The sequence below is a fragment of the Bufo bufo genome, chromosome 9 (assembly GCF_905171765.1).
Source record: "Bufo bufo chromosome 9, aBufBuf1.1, whole genome shotgun sequence".
Lineage (NCBI taxonomy): Eukaryota > Metazoa > Chordata > Amphibia > Anura > Bufonidae > Bufo > Bufo bufo.
In genome coordinates, this window is record NC_053397.1 from 89,449,885 (window position 1) to 89,468,803 (window position 18,919).

The 18,919-nt window shown below is 49.7% G+C and overlaps 1 protein-coding gene across 2 annotated transcripts in view; it reads left to right on the forward strand.

Moving 5' to 3' along the window:
- Nucleotides 1-18,715, forward strand: part of WDR47 (WD repeat domain 47) — a 66,015-nt gene extending 47,300 nt beyond the window's left edge. For both annotated transcript variants that reach the window (XM_040406996.1, XM_040406997.1), the window contains exons 13-15: nucleotides 379-510; nucleotides 9,499-9,717; nucleotides 17,843-18,715. In XM_040406996.1, coding sequence (XP_040262930.1) covers nucleotides 379-510; nucleotides 9,499-9,717; nucleotides 17,843-17,985 — 494 coding nt within the window. In that variant the 3' untranslated portion in view covers nucleotides 17,986-18,715. The remainder of the gene's footprint in view (nucleotides 1-378; nucleotides 511-9,498; nucleotides 9,718-17,842) is intronic.
- Nucleotides 18,716-18,919: the final 204 nt, after the last annotated feature.

Consider the following 18,919-nt stretch of genomic DNA (forward strand, 5'->3'; position numbering starts at 1 on the left):
TGCTGACTCCGTATAGCTATAGGATGTAGTGCACATAGGCCTGCACTGTGACCTGAGGCTGTGCAACGTCCGGTCACAGTGCAGAAGACCAGGGAGCGGTGAGTGCAGGAAGAGCGTGCTGTCCGGAGCGGTAAGTTGTTTGTTTTACTGTCTGATCTGAGGTCTGATGAAAAATATTTTCCTTCTCTAAAACCTACGTGCGTATTTATAAAGTGAAAATTACGGCATATCTGGTTGCAACATCACTTACATCATGGACCACTGTTTTTGACAACTACACATTGCCTCAAAGACTTTTTAATTTTGAACACCACACATACTTTGCATTCATACTTTTTTTCTAACCTGGTAACTAACATTTCTGACCTTGTGTGACAGGGCATATCTTGGCTCTTTACACTTGGAGCGGTTGGATGATTGCATCAGGATCTCAAGATAAGACTGTCAGATTTTGGGATCTGCGGGTTCCCAGCTGTGTTCGAGTGATTGGAACTACTTTCCATGGAACAGGTAAATTAGTGACTTGTAGTTATAGTTACTATACTATTGTAGTTTCTCGCCCAGTTTCCTTGGGGGACACAGAAGACCTTGGGTATAGCTCATCTCCCTAGGAGGCGTGACACTAAGTGAAGACTGTTAAGCCCCTCCTCCACAGCTATACCCTCAGCCTGGAGAGAGAGACTGCCAGTTTTTGCTTAGTGTCCAAGGAGGCAAGACACTCCCTGCTCTGCAGGGCTGCTTTCTCCTTGTTTCAATTTTAGTTTTTTACTTTTTTATTTTATTTTTGTTCCAGATCATCAGGGATAACAGAGACGCACTAGACCTCTCTGTTCTCCCGGGGTTGAGCTGCGCCAGTGCCGGTCACCCGCACTGCTGCCTCCCCCACAGAAGGCAAGGTGGATCAGGGCAGCCTCGCTCCCCTACATCCCGCCAGCGCAAGGGTCGCCCGCACGCCAAGTCCCTCTCCCAGCGTCCTGCCACTACGGTGCCAGTAGCTGAAGGGGCGACCCTGCTGGAACGGACCGAGGGTGAAGACGACTATGGTGAGAGAGAGGCTTCTCCAGCCCTACGTCCCCCGTCCCCCCCGGTCTCCTGCGTGCCTGACCCTATACTGGGCCTATGGACCCTTCTGCCCATGCTAGACCTAGGCTGGCTCCTGGGCTGTCGCAGGGCGACATTCTGCTCCCTCTCTCCTGGCCTCCAGGACATTGGCACCCTTCTCCCTACAAGAAGAATGCCTAGGGAGCTGCGGAGGTCCGCAACTAGCTGCCCCTGATGGAGGGGTTATGCAGGCGTCCACCCTCACAGACCCGGTCTCAGGGTCCCCCTCCCTCTTACCGGCCACTACTTCAGGGCCAGAGGGCCCGCGCCTTGCTGCCACTGACCCTCCCTACTCTCACGGACACCGTTCCAGGGGAAAGGAGGTTGTAGCTGCCGGCCATATGGAGCGCTGTTCTAGGCAGGTGCCCGCTCCAGGGGTGAAATGGCTGCCGGGTGCAGGGTCCTCACTTCCGGACAGCTGGGTGGGCACCGCGGCCTGCAAAATGAGCGCTTCAACAGCCCCGGCCGACCGTCGGAACAAAACTTGTGTTCCACTTCAAGGCCGCGATCCCGCTCTATCCGGGTCCCCGGCTCGCGTGGTGGGCACCCGCGGCCGGTATGTGCCGCTCCGTAGGCCCGGCTGGTACTTTAAGTACTGTGCGGCCCCGGTCATCCGGGCGCCGCTAAAAATTTAGGCCCCGGCTCTTACGGCCCGCGGGGTGGGCACCCGCGGCCGGTATGTGCCGCTCCGTAGGCCGGCCGGTACTTTAAATACTGTGCGGCCCCGGTCAGCCGGGCGCCGCTAAAAATTTAGGCCCCAGCTTCACGCCCTACTAGGCCGCAAATTCAGGCCTCTGTTGGAGGGGGCTGGAACTTCTCCAGGCGCGAATTCTTCCCGCCTGGAGGTTCCCCCGCCCCCAGAGGATCGCAGTGCCGCCCCCCAGGCCGGATCCCTGTTAACCCTTTGGGTACAGGCCGGCTTCCGATGGGCCTGTATGGGTGGATCTGTGCCCTGTAGGTGGCCCCCCCCCCCTTTTATTTTATTTTTTTCTGCCTCAGTGAGGCTGTGTGTTAAAAAAAAAAAAAAAAAAAGTTTTTATTATATATATGACTTGTGGGCTGCGCAGGACGCTGCAGCCTCATCTCAGAGTGCTGCCTGTATACATGCCCCCCTTCCATAGGCGGCATGGTGTCGCGCTCCCCGGCTGCGGCGCTGCCAGGGTCTTTTTTCCCCTTCTAGGTGGTTTTCTTGCCCTTTCCGCGCTACGGCGCTGGTCAAGTGCATGCCTTTTCTGTAGGCAACATTCGTCACCCTCTCCAGTTATGGTGCCTGCCATGTGCAGGACCCCCCTCCTGGGCGGGATACTGCACTCTCCCTAACTGCGGGTTGGCCTTGTGCATGATCCCCCTTTCATTGGCGGCCTACTGCAGTTTCTCCGGATACAATGCTGGCCATGTGCACGACCCCCTTCCATAGGTGGAACACGGCACTCTCACTGGGTTCGCTGCTGGCCATGTGCGTGCCCCCCTTCCATAGGTGGAACACGGCACTCTCACTGGATTCGCTGCCTGCCATAGGCATGACTCCCTTCTGTGGACGGCATTCGGCACTCTCACTGGATTCACTGTCAGCCATGTGCATGACCACCTTACATAGGCGGTATGATGTACTCTCATTGGATTCACTGCCGGCCTTGGGTATGCCTCCTTCCCGGGTGGCGGCATACATACACTCCCTCGGTCGGTGGTTGTTCTCTCGCCGGTACATTGTTGGCCATGTGCATGACCCCTATACATAGCGGGGTGCTTGCACTCTCTCTGGATCCGCGGCCGGCCATATGCATGACCCCTCTTCTGTGGGCGGTGTACGCACTCTCACTGGATTCGCTGCCGGCCATGGGCATGCCTCCTTCGGTGGCATACACACTTTCTCACCGACTGCTCGCATTCTCCCTGGATGCGATGCTGGACATGTGCATGACCCCCCCCCCCCCCTTCCTTTTCTGGGCGGCATACTACACTCTCACCAGATACGTTGCTGGCCTTGAGCATGGCCTCTAACATGGGTGGAACGCTTGCGCTTCCATTGGATACGGTGCTGGCCTTGTGCGTGACCACCCCTCATTCCATGGGTGGAATTTTGCACGCTCACAAGATTCAAGGCTGTCCTTGTATGTGCTGTACTGGACTTGCACATGTTCCCCTTCATTGGCGGAGTAGTTACACTCTCACGAAATTTCGGGTTGGGTGAATTGTTGCACACTCACTTAATGCTAAGATAGCCCTGTGCATGCCCCCCTTTTTCACTAGGTGGACCTCCTGCGTTCCTGCTGGATACTGTGTGGCCATGTGCATGGCGCCTTTCTGGGCGAAGTATGGTATGCCCTACTTCTCTGACGTAGGTACGGCCTTGGGCATCACCCCCTTTTTGGGGCAGGCCTTTGCATTCTTGCCCACTGCAGTTTGCCAGGTACATTTCCCCCCTTTTTCGGGGCGGTCAGTTTGCGTTCCATCGCATACCATACTAGTCTTGTGCATAACTCCTTTCAGTTTGCACTCCCGTAGATACTGTGGCACTCTGTGGCTGGCCCTCTTCGCTGAGTGATATTTTTGCAGTGAGCGGACGTTCTTGTGCGTTGTTTCCTTCTCGTCCCGTAGGTGGGTTGGCCTTCTCACTGCTTACGGGGCTACTCGTACGTATGCCTCCTTTCCTCCTGCGACATACTTTTTCTCTTGGGATACGATGATTGCCGCAAGCCTTGCACTATTCTCTAAGGAGATCATTCTGTCCATCTGTGTAAGCCTAAGGTGTTGTCCAATAAACAACAAATGAATACCTTATATTTAAGTAGACGGGCTCTACTGTTCGCTACTGCACAGAGCTGGGTGGTACTCATTCATTTCGTTGGCCCATTTGTCCTTCCGCGGCATTGTTTCCCTGTGCTAGTGGTCGCATGGTCGAGAGCGCTGTCTGCAGCGCCCTTCGCATTTTATGTTGGCTCTGGCGGGACTACGGTCCCCTCGCCTAATACCATTTCCTCCTCTTCGGGTGCAGTGTGGTATGATTCTTTCCGGATTGGCGCCCTCGGTGCTTCAGTCTGATCTGCTACCAGGTTCGGGCCGCTATTCTTGGGAAGGTCACCCAACTTCTCTTGGGTGCTCGCTTATACAGGTCTGGGGGACCTCCACCTTGGGTTCTTCAGGGTATTCGCCTTCTGCGAGGCGGTGAACCGGGCGTCTCTGTGTAGCGGTGTTCTGCTTTTGAGCTGTCCTATGGCCTCTCTGTTGCCCACTCCCCCTTTCGGTTGGAGGGTGTTATACCGGCCTCTGTCTCGCCTGCCTTTTCTCGCCGGCTCTGTTTGGCTCCCATTCGGTACAGATCATTCCGATGTGGCGTCTGTTCCGGCCACGCTTCAGAGGCTGTTCCTTCACTGCCCTTCCCTCTGGGGAAAGCATGGTTGTTCATGTGGATGGTTCTGGTGTTCCTTTTGAGTCTCCCTTGTCCACACTGGCTGTACTAGCTGTGTGCCTAGTTACCGGGTCTACCGTTTTCTGTCCTCCCGCTGGGTGCAGATTGCGTTTTTTCCATTTTAGGCAATGTTTCTGCTTTTGGATTCACCTTCTCGGTAACTTGGGAGGACTACCATTTGGTCAGGATTGTCTTTTAAATCTCCCACACCGGAACTGTAGTCCGTCTTCCTGTGGTGGCTACATTGGCTTCGGCTTTAGCCTGTCTTGTCCTGGCAGTTGCTGGGCGGACCCTTCGGTTCCTGTCCGTTTGTCCTTCTGCTTCCCCACTCTGGGGGGATACGGGACAACCTTGCTCGGGGGCCGACGGGACCAGTTCTACCGACTGTTCTACCCGTGTTACGGGTCTGCGCCTGATCATTGGGTTTTCACCCGCTTGCCCAGGCAACTCTAGTGGGCTCGCTAGTGTTCGCTTCTAGCCGAGTTTTTCGTCCAGGATCTGTGGTAGGACTTAGGGTTTTACCTGGGGTTCTGTGGGAAGCTGGGCGTTCCCCCACTCTGCCTTTCTCCATGGTTCTGTCTTTCTCCAGTCCGGCCTGGACCTGGGGCTGGGACTCTGTTGCTTGAAGTATCAAGTGTCATTCCTGTCCTTCCTCTTTCAGCGTTCCCAGGCCCTCTGGGCCTGTCAGGAACTTCTTCCATGGAGCGGCTCTTGGGTTCCTTTGTACTGTCCTCCGGTACCGTCCTGGGAACTACATACTAGGCTCTTGGCGCTCCAATTTTTCCTTGGAGCCGTTACAGAAGTTCCCTCTACTAACAGTTGGGTTTCTGTAGCCATCGTGTCTCTGATGGGTGCCTGAGTGGCGGCCCTTCTTGTTCCGAGCCTTCTGTCTTCCCCCAGGACAGGGCTGTTCTCCATTCCGTCTCTTCCTTCCTTCTGAAGATGGTGTTTGTCTTTCATTTCATTGAGGCAGTCGTCCTCCCCTTCCCACCCCAGGGAACGGACACTTCACCGATTTGGACGTTGTTTGGACCTTGCAGTTTTTACTTGGAGATCTCCGACTCTTGTCGACATTCGGTCTCTTGTGTTTCCAGGAGGTCCGCGCAAAGGGTTGACGGCCTCCAGGGTGGCTTTCCTCCGCTTTCTCAGAGTGGCTCTTGTTGTGGTTGCCGCACCAAGGGCAGGGTTCTGCTTTTGGTGTCACCATTCATTTGGCCAGAGTTGTCGGTTTTTTTCCTGGGCCGGAGGCATTAGGCTTCGGCCATGCATTTGTGCAAGGCGGTCACTGGTCTTCCTTGCACACCTTACCGAGTTCTACAGGGTGCATACTCGGGCTTCGGCGTATGCTGTTTCGGGCCGCCTGGTCTGCAGGCGGCGGGGTTTTTTTGATGCCTTCGGGTGCTTCGCCTTGGTGCTGTGGTCCCTCCCCCTTTGGACTGCTTTTGAACGTCCCAAGGTCTTCTGTGTCCCCCAAGGAAACTGGGCGAGAAAACTAGATTTTTGTATAACTTACCAGTAAAATCTCTTTCTCGCTCTTTCCTTGGGGGACACAGCACCCACCCATTCTTTGTTCTTCTCTGACTGTTTCCGAGTTTGTTTTACCCTTTGGGTAGTTGGCTTGTTGGTTCCAATTTTTGGACTTTGCCTTTTCTCACTACTTGGACACGCAACTGGCAGTCTCTCTCTCCAGGCTGAGGGTATAGCTGTGGAGGAGGGGCTTAACAGTCTTCACTTAGTGTCACGCCTCCTAGGGAGATGAGCTATACCCAAGGTCTTCTGTGTCCCCCAAGGAAAGAGCGAGAAAGAGATTTTACTGGTAAGTTATACAAAAATCTCGTTTTTGTTAGTTGCTGGTCTGTTACCCACCTCCTACCCCTGCAGACTGGTTGTTGAGGATTTAAAAAGAAATTACTAAAAGCAACACATGTGGTAAAATGAAAAAAATACATACTAGCCTGGTCTTTGGTTAAAAAAAAGTTACATAATGCTATGATCAGGTTCAGATATAGCTAGTCAATACAGTCTTTCAAAACTCCATTCGCACTTCATGGAAAAACATCTGCATAGATTTTTGGGTTAATTTAGAAATTGATATCTGCATTCCTCATAGGGGTAAGGATTTATTGCAGAATTGTGCCATGGATTTCACCCTTTCAAAATCCACAGCAGAATCTACAATGGAAACCTTTTTCTAAATGTGAAAATAGGCTAATGGCATTCTTCTCCCCTTTGGGACACTTTCACATAGTCAGTATTTGGTCAGTGTTTCTCATCAGTATTTGTAAGCTAAGTGGCTGGCGCTGGCGTAAGATGCATCTAATTTATTAAGAGGCAAAAGCCTCTAAATTAGTCACATCTCTGACATTATGGCACCAATATAGAGTACCCCATCATTTGCGACTTTTTGATGCCACAATAGTGGTGTTAAAGTTTTGGTAAATGTCCCCCACTATCAGCAAAAAAAAAAGTAAAAATGCTGCAAGCAGATGTTAAGAAATTATGAAATGGTACATGTAGTGTATTTTTGGGTCCATTACTCTTACTGTTATTTTCCTATATCTATAGAGGAAAATGTATGTCAAATATGTGCAACCAAAAGATAAACAAAAAACTGCGAATTTTTTTTTTTTTTTTTTTTTAAATAACACCTGAATTGCATGGAGCTTTGTGTGAAATAATCCATAGTGCTTAGACACACACACAGTTGTAAGTAAACCTGTAATGTGTAACATATATGTTGTGGTGTTAAAGGGAACCTGTCAGGTTGAACGTGGTGTCTGAGCTGCAGGCAGCATGTAAAAGATCAGGAGGAGCTCAGCAGATTAATATACAATTTTACGGGAAATGATTCAGTAAAACTTTTTCCTTTTTTAATTCCTGCTCATTCTGGTCTTTGATATATCAAGGAGGCGGTCCTATCACTGATAGGACAGCCTCCTGGACTTCAGTCACTGATAGGACAGCCTCCTGGACTTCAGTCACTGATAGGACAGCCTCCTGGACTTCAGTCACTGATAGGACAGCCTCCTGGACTTCAGTCACTGATAGGACAGCCTCCTGGACTTCAGTCACTGATAGGACTGCCTCCTGGACTTCAGTCACTGATAGGACTGCCTCCTGGACTTCAGTCACTGATAGGACAGCCTCCTGGACTTCAGTCACTGATGGGACAGCCTCCTGGACTTCAGTCACTGATGGGACAGCCTCCTGGACTTCAGTCACTGATGGGACAGCCTCCTGGACTTCAGTCACTGATGGGACAGCCTCCTGGACTTCAGTCACTGATGGGACAGCCTCCTGGACTTCAGTCACTGATGGGACAGCCTCCTGGACTTCAGTCACTGATGGGACAGCCTCCTGGACTTCAAAGCTCAGAATGAGCAAGAATTTTAATATATAAATTTCAAGTTTGACCAAATCTTTCCCATAAACTATGTATCATGCTACCTGTAGGTTACACTGCATTTTCAAGATGACCGTTTCTTTTTAAGGCAGTCTTTCTTGTGTATGCAGAAACATAGTTAACTTAACGGGGGATAAGCATTGATCATCAGAAGGAGTAAGGGTACTTTAACACTAGCGGCAAGGGACTCTGGCAGGCTTTTCCGGCGGGTGAACACGTGCCCCCGGACTACCGCTGCAGCTCCATTTACATGTCATACTTTTATTCCGGCCGCCTCTCGGCATGTTTGCCGTGCTGCCGCCAGAACTCTGGACCGCCCCCATTATAGTCGATGGGGCCGGAGCGGTAGTTGGGGGGCACGTGTGCACTAGCTGCAGCACAGATCCGACAGGCTGTTCACCCGCTGGAACAGCCTGCCGGAGTTCCTTGCCACTAGTGTAAAACTAGACTTGGGGTACTTTCACAGTAGAGTTATTCTTTTCTGGCATTGAGTTCCGTCCTAGGGGCTCAATACCGTAAAATAACTGATCAGTGTTATCCTAATGCATTCTGAATGGAGATGAATCCATTCGGGATGCATCAGGATGTCTTCAGTTCAGTCTTTTTTACTTTTCAGGACTGAGATAATACTGCAGCATGCTGCGGTTTTATCTCCGTCCAAAGTTCCGGAAGATATGCCGGATCCGGCATTTTTTCCCATTGGAATGCATTAATGCCGGATGCGGCCCCAAGTGTTGCGTCAAAACTGATCCGGCATTGCGGTGTGCGCATGCTTAGACTGCAAAAAATGTGAAAAAAAAAAGAATGCCGTATCCGTTTTTCCGGATGACACCAGAGAGACGGATCCGGCATTTTAATGCAATGGTCATATGGATCAGGATCCTGATCCATCTGACAAATGCCATCAGTTTGCATACGTTTTGACTGATCCGGCAGGCAGTTCCGGCGACAGAACTGCCTGCCGGAATCCTCTGCCGCAAGTGTGAAAGTAGTCTAAGAAGATAAAAGTCCAGATTTATAGTAAATCCATTTAAGGCTAGTTTTACACTAAACTATCCGTCGGGCTGTTCTGGCAGTCTACCGGAGTTCATCATATCATAGGCCGGAGCACCACCAGACCCCACTGACTATAATGATGGGACCCGGTGGTGATCCTGCCTGTTTCCGGCATGAGTGCCAGGATTCAGCTGAAGAAAAACCAGTGTAGTTAATGGGCTCCAGTGGGGAAAGGCAGCATCTGGCTCTATAAAACTAAAACTAGCCTTAAATGCAGGAATCATCAGAATGGAGTTCCCGATTACACATTTCTGGAGAATGGTGTGCCAGAAATGAAATCAGTTCCAAAGTTTTAAATGGATTTATAACAAATTTCGATTTTATCTTCACTCCTTCTGTTAGATCAATGCTTATCCCTCTCGGTTTTGAAGAAATCCTAACCTCCGCAGTGCGGAGAATGTCTGCAGATAATGACACAAAACTCAATTCCAAATTCATCTTTTGTGATCTGTAATTTTTAGTTTCTATAGTGTCTTTTAACTGCTTTTATGTTATTTAACTGAACTGTGGCTGTTTCCTCTTCATTCAGGCAGTGCAGTGGCCTCAGTGGCAGTGGATCCTAGTGGAAGGCTGCTTGCCACAGGCCAGGAGGATTCTAGTTGTATGCTGTATGACATCAGAGGAGGTCGAATGGTACAGAGTTATCACCCACACACCAGTGATGTGCGGTCTGTCCGATTCTCCCCGGGAGCACACTACCTGCTCACTGGTTCTTATGACATGAAGGTTAAAGTCACAGATCTACAAGGTACATTGCTTATTACTGAAGTGTAGACTGAGCTAAAGTGTTGCTCTTTGGCTGAAAATTAAATCCCTGTTAGTGGGTCTGCTAAGGAAAAACTGAAAGGGATCCCGCAATCAGAACTTACACATTGTGTTATAGTGAGTGCAGTGCCTGAGGAACAATATGTGATGTAGAGTAGGGATCCGGAATAAAACAGACTTTCTCACTCGTATCATTGGGGGACACAGGACCGTGGGTATAGCTGCTCCTGCCACTAGGAGGTGACACTAGACTAAAAAGTGTTAGCTCCTCCTGCCGGCTATACCCTTTCCAGCCTGGAGAGAGCATTCAGTTTTTAGCTTAGTGTTGTAGGAGGCAGACCTCCCTGAATTGCAGGGTCAATTCTGCTGTTTTTATTAGTTTTTTTCTCTTTTCTCTACAGGTGGAACAGGGTCACCTAGCCTCCCTGTTTCCCGGGGAGCATGGCCAGGGTCGGTTCCCCTCCCTGCCCAGATCCCCCAAGAAGACAAAGGAGGACCAGGGGAGTCCTGTTTCCCTGCTTCCCTCCAGCCAGGGGGTCACCTGGATCCAGCAGACCCTGCCTCCTGCCACTTCGGTGCCAGCGGCTGAGGAGGTGACACCACTGCTCCACGAAGGGAGGTCGAACAGAAGAGGAAGAAGATGGGGTGAGTAGTCGGGAATTGGTGAGTATTCCATTACCCATTTCCCCTCCCCTGGGTCTCCTGCTCCTCCTTCTCCCTTCCCCAGGCCTACAGCTTGGTCCTTGGTCCAGGGATCCTGAGGAGGAACCCCCAGCAAGGGGTGGCCCACTGTTCATTATTCCCGAGGGCTCCCCTTCTGGCCGGCCCGCCCGGACGTGCCGTTTCGGCTGGCCTCCCGCACGTTAAATCTAGGCCCCGGCTCCATTTCAGGCATAACCTCATTTTGCGGCCTGCTTCATTCCCGGGTCCTGTCGAGCCTTTGCCGTGCCTCAGGTGGGGCCTCTAACTGCCTCTAGTAGGCGGTTCGTGCGTCTTTTGGTCTGCCTCCGGTACCCGGCCGGCCGGGATTACTAATTTGGGCTCCAGCTTCGAGGGCCTACTAGGCCGCAGTTATCCAGGCCCTCCCTCCTCCCCCTGCATTTATGGGGCGGGGCTCTAACTGCCGAATGCAACTGGGGGAGAAGCTTCATCCTCTTCCCGCGCTGGCTCCTGCTCTCCTTGTCTCACTCCAGCAGGACGCTTCCACTGGGGGACATCAGGACCTGGGATCACCTGCCTCTTTAGTCTCTGGTAGGACAGTATTTATTTATTCTCCCTCCAGCCCTGAGACCAGCTCTCAGTCTGCACACAGTCGGCCATGTGCGAACTCACGACTGACCCCCCCCCCCCCCCCCGCCCGCCATCATCCCCCACCCACTACGCATGCGCAAAATGCAAACTCAAGTTCCCCCGCGGCCAGCCGGACTCTGTGTACTGCATGCCGCGCGCCCAGACTAGTCCTAGCTCTCCTGCCTGAGCAGCCGCATTGGTCCCCTGACTGCATGGAACCGTATTAGGCTCGTGCCCTGTCCCGGGCAGTGGAGGACTTATCAACAATTTCCCAATCCACCCTTTCCCTGACGGGTCGATTGGTTGACCAGTCCCCCCTGCGCAACACGTGCCTTCCTCAGGCGACCAACCCAGGGGCAGACCTTCACACAAGCGGGCCAGAACAGGACTTTGTTCCTCTTCTGACGCCTCGGTGTCTCCCCCAACCCACCCCGAGTCACGCTCGGACGCGTCCTCCCTCCCATGTGAGGCCATGTCTGAAGGGGAGATACTTGATTCGGACTCTGATATTGATATCCGGAACAATCTTCTAAGATTGCTTCCATGGTGGACACCTTCCAGGTTTAGGAAGACTCCCCCCCCTTCCTCGTCTAGTCGCCCCAGGGAGTGTCTTTTCTCTGCTCCAGACAAACCCCTAATGCCTTTCCCTTACATGACTATTTTTCGGTAGTCATTGCCAAGGCATCCAGATCGTCTCTTTACCGTGCCCAAGCGATCGATCCATTTCCGGAGGACTTGGTAGTAAAATGGTCCTCCCCTCTTAAGGTGGACCCTACGGTCGTGCGTCTTGCCAAGTATACTGCCATCCCGTGGCCGGTGGCGCATCCCTTCAGGACCTGGTGGATCGCCGCCTGGAGTCTCCGAATGGGCCTTTAGCCTGCATCAGGATATCGCTGCGGACCTTTCCCCAGCGCACCTCCAGTCATTGGCCCTGCAAATCTCTCAGGCTGGGAAGTACCTTTTGTGAGGCTTCTTTGTACTCGGGCACGCTTGTTGCCCGCTCCTCTGCTCTCACGGTCGCCTTACAGCGTGAAGTTTGGCTTAAAATATGGGCAGCAGACTCCTTGTCGAAGCGCTCCCTTACGGGCCTTTTCTTTTCTGGCTCTCTACTGTTCGGCGCCCGATTGGACGAGATTATCTCCGAGGCTATGGGCGGTAAAAGTACTCACCTCCCACAAAGCAAGTCTAAGCGCCTGTTTCTCTCTAAGCCCTCAAACTCCTGGTTCCATTCCTTTCGCCGCTTCTCCGGAACACGCCTAGCAGCAGGGGTGCCTCCCAGGGCCTCCACACAAGAGCAGAAGAAAAAAACATCCTTTAGGCCTCAACCGGCCCTTCTGCCAACAGACAGTCTTCCGCACTTTCGGGTAGGGGGTCGTCTCCTCCTCCTCCTTTTTCAGGAGGTTTGGCGGTGGGCATTCGAGATTATAACCTCGGCTTTCAAGATCGAGTTTGCCTCCTCTCCGCCGGAGTGTTTTTTTTCCTGTCAGGGATCAGAGTCGGGCCGCCTCCTTTTTTCAGGCATTACAGTCCCTCCTCGCACAGGCAGTTCACAGGTTTCCATTCAAACCTGTTTGTCGTCCCCAAGCCACCACGGCGGTGGCTTACATCAATCATCAGGGGGGAACCCGCAGTCAGGTGGTGATGGAGGAGTCGGCCAAGATTCTACAGTGGGTGGAGGAACATGTACCAGCCCTATCGGCAGTCTACATTCCAGGAGTAGAGAATTGGACAGCGGACTTCCTCACTCGGGAGACGGTGGACCCAGGCGAGTGGTCTCTGCACCCGGAGGTGTTCAACTCCATTTGTCTCCGTTGGGGCCATCCCGAGGTGGATTTGATGGCATCCAGACTCAACCACAAGCTTCCCGTCTTCATCTCTCGGACAAGAGACCCCCGAGCATGCGCAGTGAACGCACTGGTGGCCCCCTGGAACTGTTTCTCTCTCCTGTACGTCTTCCCTCCCTCCTACCGCTGGTCCTTCACAGAATCAAGAGGGAAGGCATCTAGACTATTCTCATTGCCCCAGATTGGCCCCATCGCGCCTGGTACACGGATCTCATTCTTCTTCTAGGAGACACTCCGTGTCCTCTTCCGCTCAGGGATGACCTTCTCTCTCAGGGACCCGTCTTCCACCAGCATTTGAAATCGCTACGCTTGATGGCATGGCTATTGAGACCGCCATTCTGAATCGGCGAGGGTTCTCTGAAGAAATCATCCGCACCACGATTAAGGCTAGGAAGCCAGCATTGTCCAAAATTTATCATAGGACTTGGAGATCTTTCCTTCGCTTCTGTGCGAACCGCAGCCTCCCTCCGCTCCGTTTCTTCCTTCCCACAATCCTCTCCTTCTTGCAAACTGGTCTTGATTTGGGTATCAGTCTTAGTTCCCTTAAAGGGCAGGTGTCAGCGCTGTCAACCCTTTTCCAGTGGCACAAAATGCCCCGGTTAAGACCTTTCTCCAAGGGGTGGCTGACACCATCCATCCTTATCGCCTTGCGCTCATTGCCCTCCAATCGGCTCCCTTCGAGCCTCTCGATTCGGTTTTACTCCGTCTTCCTTCCTAGAAAGTGGCCTTCCATGTGGCGATCACCTCCATCAGACTCGTTTCGGAACTGGCGGCGTTCTCCTGTAGGGAGCCCTTTCTTATTCTGCACCAAGATAAGGCGGTGCTCCGCCCTGTGCCCTCCTTTCTGCCGAAGGTAGTCTCTGCCTTTCATGTTAATGAAGACCTCGTTCTCCCCTTGTTCTGTCCCTTGCCTTCGCATCCTTGGGAACGGGCTCTCTACCAGATAGATGTGTTTCATGCCCTGTGGATTTATTTATCCGCTTCGGGATCGTTTCGCCGTACGGACTCTGTTTGTTATTCCTGAGGGTCCTTGCAAGGGTCTCGAAGCCTCCAAGGTCACGATTGCCAGGTTGATTCGTTTGGCTATTGCCGAGGTGTATCGCTCCCGGGGCAAGGCACCACCCCTCCGTATCATGGCTCACTCGACCAGGGCGGTCGGGGCTTCTTGGCCTCGCTTCCACCAGCCTTCCGCTTTGCAGCTGTGTAAGGCAGCAACCTGGTCTTCCTTGCACACGTCCACAAAGTTCTACCAGGTGCATACCTTTGCATCGGCGGACGCTGCTCTGGGCCGCAAGGTCTTGCGGGCTGCGGTGTCTTAAGTTCCCACAACTGTGACTTCCATGGGCGTGTTGTTTCTACCCCTCCCCGTGGACTGCTTTGGAATGTCCCACGGTCCTGTGTCCCCCAATGATACTAGTGAAAAAACAAGATTTTTGTGGACTCTCCTGTAAAATCTGTCTCTCGCTGAGTTCATTGGGGGACACGGCTCCCACTCTTTGTTTCTTTTCTAATTTTGCCGCAGGTGACAGTTGGTTGGCTGGTGGGGTACTCCGTTCTGGGTTCGGACCCACTGGTTATTGTTCTGTTTTTTCATTCCTGTTTTCCTTTACTCTTACTGCTTGTGCACAAACTGATATGCTCTCTCCAGGCTGGAGGGTGGTATAGCCGGCAGGAGGAGCTAACACTTTTTAGCCTAGTGTCGCCTCCTAGTGGCAGCAGCAGCTATACCCACGGCCCTGTGTCCCCCAATGAACTCAGCAATTTTACAGGTGAATCCACAAAAATCTCGTTTTCAGGTATTGATGACATGATGATAAAGTAGAGCAGTGTTCCTCCTCAGTGACTTGGGAGCCACACGTTGCTCTCAAACCCCCTGTAAATGGCCTACAGCTGTTAGTAGCGGCACTAGGCTACGGAAGTTAAAACATTACGGGGGTTAAAATGGATATCTGTTAATTAATATTGATGACCTATCCTCAGGATAAATCATTGATATCAGATCTGCTGGGGTCCGACACCCGGCTGCCCGATCCGCTGTTGGAGACTAGTGCTCCAGGAGCACCGCAGCCTCTTCCTGGGCCATGTGACATCACTAAACATCGGTCACATGGTCTAGTTGCATCTCAGCCCCATAGAAGTGAATGGATCTGAGCTGCAATACCAAGCACAGCTGCTGTACTATGTACGACGCTGTGCATGGAGAGCTGTCGGGTCCTCATTATCCATTCCAGAATAACCCCTTACACACTGTCACCTCTATAATACAATATTCACACTAGCATACAGTATGTTGGCAGCCAGGAGTGATCAGATATTATTAAAGCCCCTTTGACATAAGTATCAGAGCATTTCATGCTTCGATGCTCTCCCTTGCCCTGCGATGTATCGTGCAGGGGAAGGTCCATTTTTTTTTTTCACTTTTATTTACACTGCTAGTCGGAGACTTCCAATTCTCATGCTAATACATTGTGGCTTGTTATAGTTCCCTATGTGAACTATTAAAAAGTGTAAGAAAAGAATAAATGTTTTTAAAAATTATATAAAAATGAACCCCCTTTCCCCAAAATTCAAATAATAGTACATAAATAATTTTAAAAAATTAACAAATTTAAAAAAAGTTATGGCTTTGGCTGGGCTGGCATTAAAAAATTAAAATGAAAAAATTTAAAGTCACCTGCCTTTTTAAAAGCATTAAAAACCACAGCAAAAAAACAAAACAAAAACATAGCAGCAGATTTATCAAACTGGTGTAAAGAAGAACTGGCTTGGTTACCCATAGCAACCATTCAGATTCCACTTTTCATTTTTCACAGCTCCATTGGAAAATGAAAGGTGGCATCTGCTATGGGCAACTAAACCAGTTCTACTTTACCAGTTTGATAAATGACCGCATATGTAACTACCTAACAGAATTTTATGACTGCTGCTGTGGTCACCTGGCGTGCTGTACAAGCATCACTACTTAGCGCTGTGTCATGATACCATACTACTGGATTACCGGGGCACTAGCACTGTTTTTACTTTTTTAGTTGGATAACCCTTGGTAAATATACCACACCAATAATCTGGCCATCTCATACTCTATACATTTTCTCTGATTATAGTTTCCTTTTATTCAGGGAAAATTGTAGCAGAAAAAAAATCTGTGCGGTTCCTGTTTGCTGTTGCAGTATCCATGAGTTATTTTCCCCACCCCATGAACTGTCAGCTAATGTGCTCTCTGCTCACTGTGCAGGTGCCTATAGTCAGGTGCAGAGTCATGACATACTAAGCTCCGCCCAGGGTAGGAAGGTTTTAGTTTTTTTTATGGCTGAAAATGATGTCATCATTCTAATTATGTAGAAGTTTGTATTCTTTTCTTACAAGCACCCCTATTTGAATTATACTTTTATTTTATCCTCTCTGACATGTCTGACATCTACCTGGGCAAATTATGTTTTATTTGCCCCCACATGTGGTAGCTAGAATACCATATTCTTATAAAAAAAATATATATATGTCACAGAGATAGTTAACCATGTGGTGACAACAGGTGGAAGGGTAGCATTGGTGTTACGTTTTATATTCTGCATGCTGGTGGTTAATAAAACACTGTGTTACAGATAAAGTGGTAGTCCCAGTGATTTGTATTCCCTGCAACATTTATTTTCCTAGTAGATTAGAATTGGTCTCTGCCCAAAGTGGGGTGCTAACCTCTAGAAAGAGACTTGTAGTAAGATTGTGTGCAAATTCATCTTTTGGTTCATAAGTATGCTACGTGCCTATGTACATTGTCAAACCCAAACAAACCCGTTAATTTCCAAATTTGGGAACTATGGGTCTCATTGAGACACTGTAATCACAGAGACAACAAGAGGGACTGCGATCAGCTCCAAACAACATAGTACTGCCGAGCATCCATTGCGTCCTTCAGTACTAAAAGCAGTACATGTCCTTTTATAACGTATACAATTCCTATCAAAATACACACACTACTTTTAAATGTGATTTGAGAATGAAAGAGGTTTTCCACTACGCCCCATGACAACACCTGCAATAAAGGAGGTACTGTCATGGGCTCAAGGGAAACCAATTTCTGGTAAGTGTAATCTCCATATTTCCACTGTGCCCCATGACAGCACCACCTTTAGCATAGGTGTTGTCATGGGCTCATAGAAAACCGATTTGCGGTAAGAGTAATCTCTTTATTTCCACAAGTCCCTATGAGAGCAGCTCCTTTATCACAAGTGTTGTCATGGGCTCACAGAACACTGATTACCAGTAAGTGTAATCTCCATATTTCCACCGCACCTCATGACAGCACCCCTTTTAGCACAGGTGTTGTCATGGGCTCATGGAAAACCAATTTGCGGTAACAGTAATCTCTCTTTATTTCCACTATGCCCCATGACAGCAGCTCCTTTATCACAGGTGTTGTCATGGGCTCCCAAAAAAACCGATTACTGGTAAATTGAATCTCTGAATTTCCTCTACACACATGACAGTACCTTCTTTATTACAGGTGGCTCAAGAAACATTAATTACCAGTACGTGTAATTGCTATTTTTTCCACTGAGCCCCATGACAGTACCTCCTTTATTACAGGTGTTGTCATGGCTCAAGAAACATTAATTACCAGTACGTGTAATTGCTATTTTTTCCACTGAGCCCCATGACAGTACCTCCTTTATTACAGGTGTTGTCATGGCTCAAGAAACATTAATTACCAGTACGTGGAATCGCTATTTTTTCCACTGAGCCCCATGATGGCACCTCCTTTATTACAAGTGTTGTCATGGGCTCACGGAACACCGATTAACAGTTAGTGTAAGCCCAAGACTCTCATGGCACGAGAAAAACATATTGATGTTAGTATGAGTGGTATTTTAAGCTCTTCCTGATTAAGATGATGGTCTTGTATTCTTACATGTAACTATGATGGATTATGTGAGGGACATTTGGTAAAACCACTTGGCAATTTTTCTTTCTCTTCAGGTGATCTTACAAAACCTCTTCCAATCATTGACGTTGGTGAGCACAAGGACAAGGTGATCCAGTGCCGGTGGCATACACAAGATCTCTCCTTCTTGTCATCATCTGCTGACAGAACTGTATCCCTGTGGGCTTACAATGCTTAACCAGAGACTTCACAAGTTAGGTCGACTTTCACTAGGAGGCTGATTTGACTTTTCCGATCTGGCCTCCATTATCTTGGTTTTACAGCTGAACCTCTAAGCTGCCAGAGAGGTTAGTTACTGTACGACTGCAACCAAAAATATAGAATAAAATCATAGCTACATCATGCTGTAGTAGTGCAGACGAAAGGCGGTAACCAGCCTCGGGTCAGTCGTAGATAAAGATCATTTAAGATATACATATGTGTATAGGATTTTTTTCTTTTCCTGCTTTATCAGTATGTGAGTGGGATTTTTTTGTTTGTAAGAGCACGCATCTCTGCAGAACAAAATTGCGTTCTTAGCTTACGCTAAAATGAGCAGTAGCACTTTGAAATGGCGAACACAGCAGGACAGTTTGACCACTCAAGTCTGTGGACACTTTTATTTGACAACTGCACCTTAATATACACATGACTACCCAAGAGATCGGTGTAAGTAATAGCAGAATGTGGCAATATGATCTGGAATTCATTAAATTAAAGGGGTTGTCTTGGGGGGGGGGGGGTCCATTTTTTTAAAGGGCCAGAATAGGTTTAAAATAAATATTAGTGACCTCCCCGATTCGCTGTTTTCCCGCTGTTGCTTCTGTCCCTGACTCTCTACTTCCTGGTCCTGGCAGAGGTTGGTCACTGCTGTGGGTGGTGACTGGTAGTAGGGAGCAGCGTCAGAACATCAGCAGGGGACCAGTGAAATGACTAATGCGTTTTTGTTTTTGTTTTTTTAACAAATTCTAGCTCTTTAAAATAAAAATGCTACCCCCTGTACAACCACTTTTAATATGATGGCTACCAAAGACCTATAAAGTTTACACTGCAGATTTAGCTAGTTTTCTTAGTTACATGCTGTTAAAGTAGATTCTCTGTAAGGTATACATGTGATGAAAAAGCAGACTAAT